The sequence below is a fragment of the Microtus ochrogaster genome, chromosome 19 (genome assembly GCF_000317375.1).
Source record: "Microtus ochrogaster isolate Prairie Vole_2 chromosome 19, MicOch1.0, whole genome shotgun sequence".
Lineage (NCBI taxonomy): Eukaryota > Metazoa > Chordata > Mammalia > Rodentia > Cricetidae > Microtus > Microtus ochrogaster.
The window spans coordinates 62,051,442-62,063,563 of NC_022021.1; the positions used below are offsets into that span (position 1 = coordinate 62,051,442).

Consider the following 12,122-nt stretch of genomic DNA (forward strand, 5'->3'; position numbering starts at 1 on the left):
CTTTACTAAACGCGGCGTGGGTGGCAGTGTCTGATCCAGAGCGCTTGCCCCCCTCCCCCGCCCCTCCGGAAAGGCAGCCCGCAAAGGGAAGAGCCAGAACGGTCACTCAAAAAAAAAAAAAAAAAAAAAAAAAAAAAAAAAAAAAAAAGGCGGTTCCCAAACGGTACGCTTTCCGCGGCGTTTCTCCCTAACCAGCCACCCTTCTCAAGGGTTTGAAATTAGAGACGAGACCGGAGGGGGTGGGGGTGGGGAAGTGGAAGAGGGGAGAGGTAAGAAAATGCAGACACCTACAATTCTCAGAACTGCTGAGGGAGCCTTTCCTCTCTTGGTCTTTCCTCCCTTCTGCGCAAATAAAGCGGCATTTCTCAGTCAGCCACCACTAGTCTACAATGGCCATCCTTCACTGACTAGGCAGAGAGCCTCTTCAGCAAGAGTTTATGTTTGAACTGTCGATAATTTCGATGACCCTAAGCTGAGACTTTGGTATAAAACACTTGACGATAAGAAAATAAAACAGTGAATCCAATCAAAACCCTTTCTCAAAGAAACCTTCTTTCTTTTGGGATGGATGCAGGGGTATGGGAGTAAAGGCAAAAGACGGGGCGGGCTGGGAGAGGGGAGGAAAAGCATGAGGCTGAAGAGAGAACAGCATCTCATTTTCAAAAATGTTGTAACATTATCACACTTGAGAGCTAAAGGGCTTCTTCCAGCCAACTTTGATGCAACTATTGAAACCGAAACTTGCACACCCGACCTGAACTACTTGCAATACAATATCACAGCTACTGAACTGTGTGTCATTTTTAACCCAACTCACATGCAATCCTTAATTTCGGACATCTTAAATACTTGCTTATAAACATATAAAAGAGGGACCCTGAATCATTGCGTTTATTTATTTATCTATGCCAAACGTTTATTAGTGAAATAGTCCTGAAGATATAATTCTACATATGGCGCTTTGATTTCACATAATATTTAAGAAAAAAAGACAAAACACATAAAATTAGACATATAATTCAAAGACCACGGTACAACCTTTATCTTTTTTTTACTTCAGCAAACAAAAAAATGTCAAATGACATGAAAAGTGGCAAGTCTCCTGACAATAAATAATAAATTACTTTATAATTTTTGCAATGCAAGAGCAAACAAAAAAAAGTTTCCTTTTTTTCCTCTTTATTTCCAGAAAGAGCGAAAACAGTCATTTTAACCAATAACTATACACATCTTTGGGGGAAAAGTTCTTGGACAGACACAAGTCAAACACAATCCCGAGACGCTTGTGGCAAAATAGAGGTAACCTTGTTGCAATGCTTTATAAGTTGGTTTTTAAATATGAATTCAAAAACCTTTAAAGTCGCTTCAGACTTCTTGATAGAGGATGGATCTCAAAAAAAAAAAAGTACAGAGAAATAAAGAAAAAGAAAGGGGAAATGGGAGAAAAGGCAAAAGTAAAAGAGAAACCAGCTACAGGGAAAGCTAAAGAGACCCAGAATTTCAATTAACCCCTTGTCAAAGTCAACTAAAAACATAGCAAACCAATGCAGCTCCGCCTTCCTGAAAGGACTCTTTCAGCCACTAAGGCCAGTTTCTTCCACTCTGTGCTGGAGCTCCTGTTTGGCAAGGCAATGACCAATATAGAAACAGCACCATTCAGAATAGGGTGGACTAGAAAATTCTCTATTTCTGCTTTTCCTCTAGATGTGCAGCGAAATGAAAATGCTTTTTTTTTTTTGAGATCCTTGAATATAAATCCTCTACGTTTTAAAAACGTCTTGTTTCATTATTATTCTTTTCAGTACTCCTAAGGTCATTGAATAGCATATGTTGGGCTTTGGGGTTTTGTTTGTTTTTAATTCTAGTAAAACCCCATGATTGTCTTCACAGTGTTGCTACCATATCACCTAGTCATTAGAACAGACTTCGTGCACTTCATGGAGCATTCGTTTCTTGATTCAGTTTTCATTGACTGGGTCGTTAAATACTTTAATTTCGGAGTTCAACATAATTTCCCACTTTCTCCAACAGGGAAAAAAAATACATCTGAATGACTGTTCCTCATGCCTCAATAGGACTGGCTACCATGCTGTTGGGTGTATCTGGGAGTTGAGAGGACATCGATGCTACTTCACTGCCAGTGGAATTAGAGCCTGGTCCTCCTTCTGAAAAATTGACCTGCATGGAAGGTTGAGAAGTAAATAAAGGAGGCTTCAAGAGTGTCCAGCGAGACATAAAAGTATTATATTGTGTATGCATGTACTAGTCCCTGTAAATAGACAGGTAGGTACACCAACAAAGACAGGCTTGTCTATAATAGAACTTTAATAGGCTTAAGGGAGGCCTAGGAGAAGCACTTGAGATCCTCTCGCTTTCTCCATCTTCCTAAAGATCTCTCTTTGAACTCAAGCTGAATTCCCAACATTATGTCATATTAAATTATTTAAGAGCCAATGTGTTTCCCACTGTAAAGTGGCATCACGACTCTCCCACGAAGGCTCAAAATAAAATTAGCCTGCTGGCTACATGTAGCCCTGGGAGCAGGAAAGTTCTTTAGACATCAAAGCCTTTCTTCTTCAGTGTGGCTGGAGAATCAGGGGAGGCTCCCTGGAACAATGGCTAACTCTTTAGGAGGCTCACAGTGTGGTCTTGTCGTCTCCTCCTCCCCAATTACAGGAGGGACCCATATAGTATACACATCACCATGTTGTAGAGATGTGGTCCTCCACTCCTCCACTACTCTGTAAACGTCCCTCCCCCCACTCCCACCCCCCTCACCCCCCCAGGCCTCAGATTCCATTCTGCTGTTCTCACCTGACACTCAGGTTTCAGGAGGTCCCAATTCTTGGCTGTCTTGAAGGCTCTCTCTACCTTCTTTCAATTATTCAAAATTTGCCCAGACAGTGCTTCATATGGACAACAACTTGTTGTATTTAAAATGAAATTATCCCTCTACTTCCAGAATCTATCTTCTTTTCTACTCTATTAAACTTTCCCCTTGAGAGGTCAAGGGACTTCTCAAATTTGTCTGCTCACTAGACTGGCCCATTTACACACACAGCCTGGAACCAGGCCCTTTTAACCACTTGCCTCTGGCCAATCACCCTTATAACTGTTGACACAAGAAAGCAAATGTCCTCAGGGCACAGGCGAGGAAAAAAGAAAAAGAAAAAAGGAAAAAAAAAACTACCCTCAACTGATGCATTAGCTCTGTTTCTAAAGAAAGGAGTGTTTTTAGCACACAGCTTCATATTTAATAACACAGGATCTATGGGGCTGATTATATTCTAAGGGGAGGAAAAACCCTAAGTATGTGTACCATATCGAAAAGGATAAATTTTTATCATGTTTGTTTATTTTAACCTTTTATAGGCAACAATGAATTAGCCGTCATCTATGGATAAATATGGAAAACACTTGAGAGCAAAGACAGGTTTCCACAAATTAAATATACACTCTCTCTGACTGGCAATGCTCATGCTCCTTTTGGTATACCTGCCACATTATATGTCATTGTGTCATAACCAAACTCGTTTATTTAAAAAATGTTTAAGAAGTCCTATACTTCATTAAGATATACTGTGGAAGAAACACAGCAACGATAAATGTCAATCAAACTATTTGAATAAGCATTCTCTTTATTGGCACATATGAAAATTGTGTTCAGACAACTGCCTGCTGCTTATGGATAACAACGTTCTAGCTTATTATACTAAATGTGTATTATAATTAATTTTACTTGACCCTCTCACTAGATACAGACAAAGTAATACACTTACTGATTGCTGATCCAAATGCCAAGGTGATCTCTGAAGTCTTTGCAATTTATAACGGGCTAAGATGTATGATATTGCCACCGTTTGCACACATAGCTACTTAGGTACCATGAAGTTCATCCCACAAGACGAGCCTCATTTGCAGACAGTCGCCCCATGTAGTTATATTATGCTGTCTTGTTTTTAAACAAAGATTCATAAGAGATGAACTTCCTTTGTATTGGCTTCCCTCCTCCTCACCATCATTCCTTCTTGGTTTCTCCCCAACACTGACACAGGGACCCTGTACCCTCCCCCAGTGGATCCTTCAGTGTGTGACAGTTAAATCAGAATCTCCTTTCTGTTGGGAATTCCTCCTTCTCTGTTTGGGAGCTGACACTTACCAGTTGCTGAAAAGCAGGCTGATCTATGTCACTCTGCAAGGCGAAGTCGCTCAGTACTTTCCAGGGTGGCTGGTAACTTTGCACCTCTACCGGGTTAGCTTGTAAGCCACCATCGTGTCTCTCCGGACTAGCAGCCACCATGGGAGTTCCTGTCATCCCTTGGATATTCTGTGAATAACCCCCCCCATTGCAATATGTTAATGAGCACACTCCCTCCCTCCATTGTCTGTATGTGCTAAGCAAATACACCCAAGTTATTATCTTATCTATATAGTGGCCCCGTATTGACTCAGTTAATCTGTGGCACCTATGGATATTAGTTAGAGCTCAGTTTTGTTTTTCTTCTTCTATGTGCTGGATTATTTGACTGGCTGAGAATTTAGTGAAACAATTCGACTACAACTATCATCTCTTTCCTTTCCCTTCACAGCTTATCCCCCAACCTCTCCCCAGTCTGCTTTCATAAAGCCACAGCCTCCCACAGTAGAAAGCTGAGGTCCAGCTTGGCCTCCAGCAGCCTTCTGACTCTGGTTTTCTAGGCAGTTTGGGCTAGCTGAAAACTATCTCCAACCACCCACTCTTCAGTGCGGAACCAGCCCCTACCCCACCCCCCAAAGGCTTTGGGGAATGGCTGCTTCTGTGCTATTAGGCACCCTTGCTCAGTCCTAGCTTGCCTGCCAAGTTTAATGACAACAGATTTTATGGCATTTAAAAATAGGGTCGAGGTAGTAAAAAAGGAAGGAAGGAGAAAGAAACCCTTCAGCTTAACTTAAGCACAGGGTAGGGAAGAGAAAGGGGAGTTTTGCCCAAAATAATAGTGCCAAAGGCTGGGAGGAAGCTTTGGGCTCCACCTGAAGCAGTGGATTATCTGCCCAGGCACCTTGAAGGTCTCCCACATCCTCAAGAGCAGTGGTATACTTCTCCAAGTGTTGGGATGAGGCCAGAATGATGGCTGGATGTCCAAGCCATTGAATCATGTTCTAGATCAGCGCCCTTTACGTTGTCCTTTACAATACTGACAACTCTAATGAGCTCAATGCTTGCAAAACCCGAGCTGAGACCTCACTGCCACCTAGGCTGAGAGGGAACTACTCGGTCCTCTTGGAGCGAGGTGCAGTTGATGGTGACTACCAAGAGCCCCTTTTGGAACCAGCAAAGGATGGAGGTGCTGATCAGATCTCTGGAGTTTTTAACAAGCCAGCTCTCCGCCATCAGTAGCCAGTGTACTCTATACACCTGGGTTTTGGTGGAGGCAGGAGGCTCCCCTTTGTCTGGGCTCCTTGTTGGCTGTGCTCTGCTGGGTACCAGTCCACCAGTTCAGGAGCACGCCAGCCCTTGCTTGGCCTTGGGGCTACTCACAGTTTTGTCGTTAGGCTGCTGCTGCTGGAGCTGCTTCATCATGATGCTGCGTTTCTTGTCCTTGCACCTCTTGTTTTGAAACCAGACTCGGATCACTCGGGGGCTGAGGCCGGTCATCTCCACTAGCTGCTCCTTCATGAGTGCATCTGGCCTAGGGTTGGCAGCATAGCAGGTCCGCAAGGTGTGCAGCTGCTTCTCGTTGAGCACAGTCCGCACGCGGGTGGTCTTCTCCGGCTGCTTGTGGACGTGAGGCCGCAGAGCTGGCTGCCTAGCTGAGATGGGCTCGGCTATAGGGGATGGGGTGGAGGCAAAGAAGCATTGTGAGTAGGCAAGGTCACTCTCGCTGCCACCAGCCCGGTCCACTCCCCACTCAGCCTGAGCTCAACACACCAAGAAGCTCAGATAGAGGGTAAGGAGAGAAAAGAAATCTTGCTCCTTAGTCTATTGATGACAGTGCGGAGTAATGGGGGAGGGGAAAGATGTGGCCCCTGCCCATACTCGCCTCCCTACAGAATTAGCCAAAGGAAGCCCGGGGATGTCTCCAACCGCATCGAGACATTATTTTTTAACCAATACTTTCCCTTCTTCCTCCCTTTTCCTCATAACCAGAAGGACACAGATTATCCTGAAACCCCCACCTCCAGACTTCCCCTTCTGGGTAAAAACCACAAAGGGTGCCTGAAAATAAGATGCAGAACACCCCGGTGACAACCAGAGACACCACAGGGCTGAATGTCTGTGACTGAGAGTCAGAGAATTTTGCCAGAAAGCCTTGAACTTCAATTCGACGGGACAGTCCTCTTTAGAAGCTAAAATAAATTGCTGTGTTTCGGCTATCCGAATGAGCCCCGGTCTTTCTTAGTATTAAATCAGCGGGGGATGTTCCTGAGACCAGCTGACCCCAAGCAAATGAAAACTGAAACTCTGTTGAACTGTCCAAGCTTGAGACAAATGACTACAGGGGAATGTCATTCCCTTCCCTTCCCTCCCAGGACTTCAGCCTCTTCTGCGGTTCTCATCCTCGGCTTTGCCCCATGCCTGCTAGTTAGACCCCCCCCCCCCCAACAGAATTCTCAGAGCAGCCAGGAAGGGGATGGGGGTGGGGGTAGGGGTTGGAGGAAAGCTGTCATTTTCCTCACCTCCAGCATTTAGTAGGGACTGATGACTTAATACTAAATGGGAGGGAGGGATGGAGAACTGCCTCTGGCTGGAAGGCAGGTAGGAAACACCGCCTCGGTTCTAGCCAGTCTTTACGTTTCCACTTTCCCTTATGGGCCACCGGTTCTCTGATCTGGATGGTACAAACCCACACCTTGCAGGACCCCCTGGGATGGGGCCAAACACCTATGGGGTCAATTCAGAGCTACAGCTACAGGCGTGGAGATGAAATTCTCACCAAATCACATAGAATGAATGGCTTAAAGAGGCAGGCTCCTTTTAAAAGGCAATTACTGCAGATTAGGCTGTTGACAGTTTTAAATTACAGCCCTGTGCAGTGCTGCCGGGACCGACACTGTATCTTTTAGGGACCTGTTTTCTGACCAAAGCATAAAAATAAAATTTAAAAACCTTTTGGATTGGAGAGTAAATCTCACACACACACACAAAAAAAAAAAAATGTGGGAAGCTAAATGCCTTGGGGCTGCTTAAGCTTCCTTCGCCGGGCTAGGGAGGAAACTCCTGGAGACACAGGACTCCACCCCTTTAATCAGGCAGCAGCGAGGAGAAAACCTGGCAGAGAGCTGAAGCCCATTTTCAGTAAGCCATGGGTTGGAGGCCAAAGTAAAGCTGACAGTATTGTTTGGGCTTGTGTATACATGTGTGCACAAATGGGCTATGCTGTGCACCCAAATATAGCCAGACATGGAGATGTGCGCTTGTCCATTCAAGGTAGACGGTGAGTGTAGGGAAACTTGGTAGAAAGGCGGCGATGAGCACGTGCTGTTTATTGCAGGTCACATTCACAACCACCCTGTGGCCCCCAGCTTGCAAGAAGGAAGCGTTTTGACTTAGCCTCCACTTGCCTTTCCCCCAGCTTCCCTCTGCTTTGAGAAGTACCTGCCATTTGCAGAGGCCGCGCTGGATGCAAGGGACTGAGAGGGTCTCCAGCTCCCAGGCTGGCCCTCTCCACCACATCGTGGTCCGCGCGGCAGAAAAGCCCATCCTCCCGCAGCGCAAATTCGTCTCCCGGGATGAGCTGTCGGCTGCAGGCTACACAGCGGAAACACTCGATGTGGTACACCTTGGACCGTGCGCGCATCACGAAGTCGTTTTTGCTGAAGCCTATGTTGCATTTGGCGCATTTGATCCCATACAACCTGCATGGAAGGGCCCCCCGGCGTGGGAAGAAAAGCACAAGAAAAGAGGGTGACTTCAGGCAGGCTCTGGCCCATGATGGCCAGCGACCCAGGCCATAAACCTTGACCTGCCCCGGGAGTGGGGGGAATCAGTAGTAGTAAAGTTGAACAGAGTATAGAAACAATCTCCTCTCTTCACCTCTCTTTCTCTACCTCTCTCTCTTCCTCCCTTCTCCCGTTCTCTTTCATCTGCAACCTCCCCCCACTCCAATACTACATTGACAAGAGGAACCTTTAAGAGTAACCTCGGCGTTGGTACCTCTTAGTTCAGACACCCAGCCCAGGGAAATTTTATTGAGGGGTTCTAAACCTGGAGGGCTCTGGTTACCAGTCCCAGGGTTATTCTTGCAAATTCTAGCTGGAAGGAATTCAGGGGACACTGGTGACCAGTAACCCCATGCTTTCCATTCTCTATCCCTCAATTTCTACTACTAAAAACATTTCTGAAATTGCAACCACAACAAAAAGGTTGGACTGGGGACTGTCACCCCCACTCCAACTATGGACACACAATTACAAAACAGAATAACAAAATGAAGCCTTAGAGGGTTTCCAGATTCCCAATACCAAAGGCCTTCCAGTATGTATCCAACTGAAGATTTTCCACAGGCCACATGTTAATAGAAAGTTTCCTCTCCTTTTTTTCCTCTTTTATTTAAAAAAAAAAAAAACAGCTTCTGTTCTCTCCCTCAGTCTTTCTTAGGTTCCTGAAGCATCTACCTCTATTTCAGTTTACCTGACAAATGAAAAACAAAACAAACAAAAAACAAAACAAAACACACACACATACACACACAACCTCACTTCGAAGATTTTCCTCCTTGCTAACCTTTCTTTAGTCAGGCAGTTCCTATAGGTACCATCTCTACTGTTGCATTGCCTGGTTCTATCTACACCTATCAGCTATTCCTACACAGAAAGTGGAAAGATAGGACAGTATCTACACAAAGAAGGAGAGCATATTGCTCACCCAAGGGGAGAGCTTAAAATGAAAATGGTCACTCTGTCCTGCTTTTACAACTATAGAACCTTCAAGGGGGGTATGCATGAGTGTTCTCTGATGGAAATACACATACACACACACACACACACACACACACACACACACAGAGAGAGAGAGAGAGAGAGAGAGAGAGAGAGAGAGAGAGAGAGAGAGAATTGGAGAAAAGTAAAAGCAATGGAATTGCCATTGAGTTCGCTCATCTGCAAACAGACAGAGCCGGAATTAGCCAGGTTGGTGTACAACTGAGAGAACAGCAGCTGCTGAGGAGTAAGGATGCTTCTGGAGGCTTGGAGTAAGCTCTTCCTCTCCAGAATTCCCAATGTACACTCCAGCCAAGTAAACAATGAAGATGGCTTATTCGTCAGTGTTACAAAGCAGATTTGAATGTTTTCTTTTCCCCTTCTGCCTCTCCATTGCAAGATCATCCATTTCATAGGATGAAGACTGGCTTTACTTGTACCCAAACCATTTACAAAATCCCTCCCCTTTCCTGTATCCCACTTCCTCCCACTCCCCTCAAAGCATTAAAACAAAACAAAAGGAACAAACAAACAAAACCGTCCCTTGGGCGGACATTGTTTAGTATTTAGTTTCATCTTTCAAGTGTATACCCTCCACTCCGAGATTTAAAAAAGAAAACAGCTGGGCATTGTGAGAGCAGAAGAAAAGCTGGTGACCATATTTTAAATCATAACTAAACTTTAATGGAAGTTCTCAAGCTCCAAAGCCCTCTAAAGCTTAGAAAGGTCACTCGCTTGATTTCCGAATTTAAAATCGGCTACATTGCTGCTACCACTAACATAATACTGAAGATGTGAAGTATCTTGCTTTGTATTAGGACTAACGTATCTCCCTGCAGAAATTCTACTGTCTTTCTAAGCTAAAAAGTGGTGTTTCTGGCATACACACGGGTCAGAGAAAACTTGAAATCAGCAAAACCGTATAAGAAAAGCAAGCTCAGGTCTTCTGTGGGTTTGGTTTTGTCCCGTGGGGTGATTCCCTCATTTTATCAGTTACTAGAGTTTAATGTGAGAAAGGAAGCTGTTCAATTACCTAAATATACCAATTGTTCACAGACAGATGATGGGCAATTTGATCTGCTCTGTCTAATTCATCAGTCCAGATAAGATAAGAAAGAAAAGACAGTTAGATATCACCAAAGGGTTAATATTTAAAAAGATTAAATTTCCGGTCTTTCCCCCCCTTTTGTAAGGAATATTTTGGTTGGTTTTAAAATTTTCTACCAAGAAGGACCCATCCAAAAGTAAAGGGCGCAATGGTTGTGTTTGTTTTGTAAAAATCCTTTGCTGAAACTTTTGTCTGTTTGATGGGCACTTCCAAAGAATTTTAAAGTCAGGGGTAAAACAGAAGAATAATAAATCAGATGCTAAACTACATAGTGAAAATAGATTTTTTTAAAAAAAAAAAATTTAAAGACCTAAACTTATTTGCCTTAATTTTGTTGATGTTCTTAGAAGAGAAGTACGGAAAAGGGAAATAATTTCTACATCAAAAAATTCCAGGGGTCATTAACAAACCTTTACAACAAAATTTATGAAAGCTACCGAGGCACCTCCCCACCCCAGAGAAACACACCACAGTTTAATTTTTGAAACACTTTCGCACACTGGACCCTCTAAAGCAAATGCCCCAGAAGACAAAGCCACTTCAAATAGTAAACAAGGAGAGTAAGGAAATCTCCGAAAATAACGATGCGAAAATGGCATACCTGATATAATCTCTTTTACAGTAGGTTTTTCCATCCCTAACAAAGCACGTACAGCTCTCATCCAAATACTGATTACACTCTGCACATTTCAAGCACGCTGCATGCCATTCCAAATCCGGAGAAACCCTCAGAATATACTGGTCGTGAATTTGATTGCCGCAACCAACACATAGGGAAATCAGACGTTTTTCTGAAATGAAAATAAATACATGATTGACTAACCGTTTACTTCCTACAGAGATAAACACACTTTTAGTGTCGTTCTCTTATAGGGCGTACTCTGGAAGAATTTTTTTTTCTTCTTCTTTTTTTTTCTTAAAGAGTATTGCACTTAGGGGTGGTAATTGGAACGTGCCATCAAAACCTTGACTCGCTTTTTTTTTTTAAAAAAAAAAGGGAGGTGGAATATATGTAAAATGCAGATTTGAATAGTCTACATTTGTAAGCTTAGCACGCAATCAAACCCGCTCATTTTGTGTTTTCTCCCCCTCCTCCCTCTTTGCTATAATCATTAGGCAAGATTATGGATAAGTCAAGTCAAAGAAAAGGTTTTGACTAGAAGCGTTAAACCAACGCGGGGATGTCTATATTTTCCGTGAAGCACGTTCTTCAATAGCACAAGGGATGGATATATTGTTAGAAGAGTAGACATCAATACAGTTGTCACTCGCTCTCTTTTGCAAGTCTAATGCTAATACATATCTGCCGGTATGGTTTGTGCAAGCAGACCTTTGCTACATAATAACCTTCTCCATGAGCCCCGAATTCCGGAGAAGGAAATCACCGCTAAGCACCAGGCGGCTAGACTTTGGGAGTGCTCACAAGCAGATTCAAACACAAGGTATGCTCAGTTTCCCGAAGATCGAAATCCACATCAAACATGCAAGTGTGACGACAAGGGAAACATAAAAAATAAATAAATATAAACACAGAAAAGAAAACAACAACAACAAGAACCACCGTTTTCTTCCGTCTCTCCAGGCAGTGACTAGAAACCCAAAGAGCCTTGGCACCAGTGCCCGAGAGAGAACCCCTGCACCACAACGGCACAGCACATCGAGCCCCCGCAAGGTAAAACAAACTCTTACTTTTTGGTGGATCGCCCATGTCTCCCATATCTGTAAGAGGGAGTAATGTCCACAGTGAAATGGTGGTTGGACAGTTGGTGAACAGCCCACAGAGAGGATGCTGGTGCTGTGGCTAGGTGGGAAACAGTGGTCCCCGGGGTTGCCAAGGCTGAGGGAGCCGCTGGCCGGCTGCGCCGCGCCCTCGCCGATCCGGGAGTCCGATTTAAGGCGGCGGAGTTGGCGGAGCGGAGGCGCTGCGGCGGCGGCGGACTCGAGCGGCTCCGGGCACCTCTCTTCCTTATCTCTTACTCAAACTTCTCAGCTCCAACTCAGCTCCTTCGCCATTGGTCTGACGCAGTGCGCGGGGACGTCAGGCGAGCGCCTCGCCCATTGGCTGCGGGGCGAGCGGCGCAGCTGTTCTGATTATCATATTTCAGCCCCGGCGTCG

At 44.5% G+C, this 12,122-nt stretch overlaps 1 protein-coding gene across 1 annotated transcript; it reads right to left on the reverse strand.

Moving 5' to 3' along the window:
* Nucleotides 1-738: 738 nt before the first annotated feature.
* Isl1 (ISL LIM homeobox 1) lies at nt 739-11,910 on the reverse strand. The gene is made up of 6 exons (XM_013349783.2): nt 11,696-11,910; nt 10,608-10,797; nt 7,577-7,836; nt 5,519-5,805; nt 4,160-4,327; nt 739-2,178 (listed from the first exon to the last, which is right to left on the reverse strand). The coding sequence occupies exons 1-6, from the start codon at nt 11,721-11,723 to the stop codon at nt 2,062-2,064; spliced, it is 1,050 nt and encodes a 349-aa protein (XP_013205237.2). The 5' UTR covers nt 11,724-11,910; the 3' UTR covers nt 739-2,061.
* Nucleotides 11,911-12,122: the final 212 nt, after the last annotated feature.

Excerpts from the sequence above, each read along its gene's own strand:
- Isl1 (XM_013349783.2), bottom strand. The coding sequence starts at position 11,723 with ATGGGAGACATGGGCGATCCACCAAAAA. Across the intron at positions 10,798-11,695 it reads CATGGGCGATCCACCAAAAA|AAAAACGTCTGATTTCCCTA; the intron begins GTAAGAGTTTGT and ends TTTTCATTTCAG. Across the intron at positions 2,179-4,159 it reads AGCCTGCTTTTCAGCAACTG|GTCAATTTTTCAGAAGGAGG; the intron begins GTAAGTGTCAGC and ends CCTTCCATGCAG.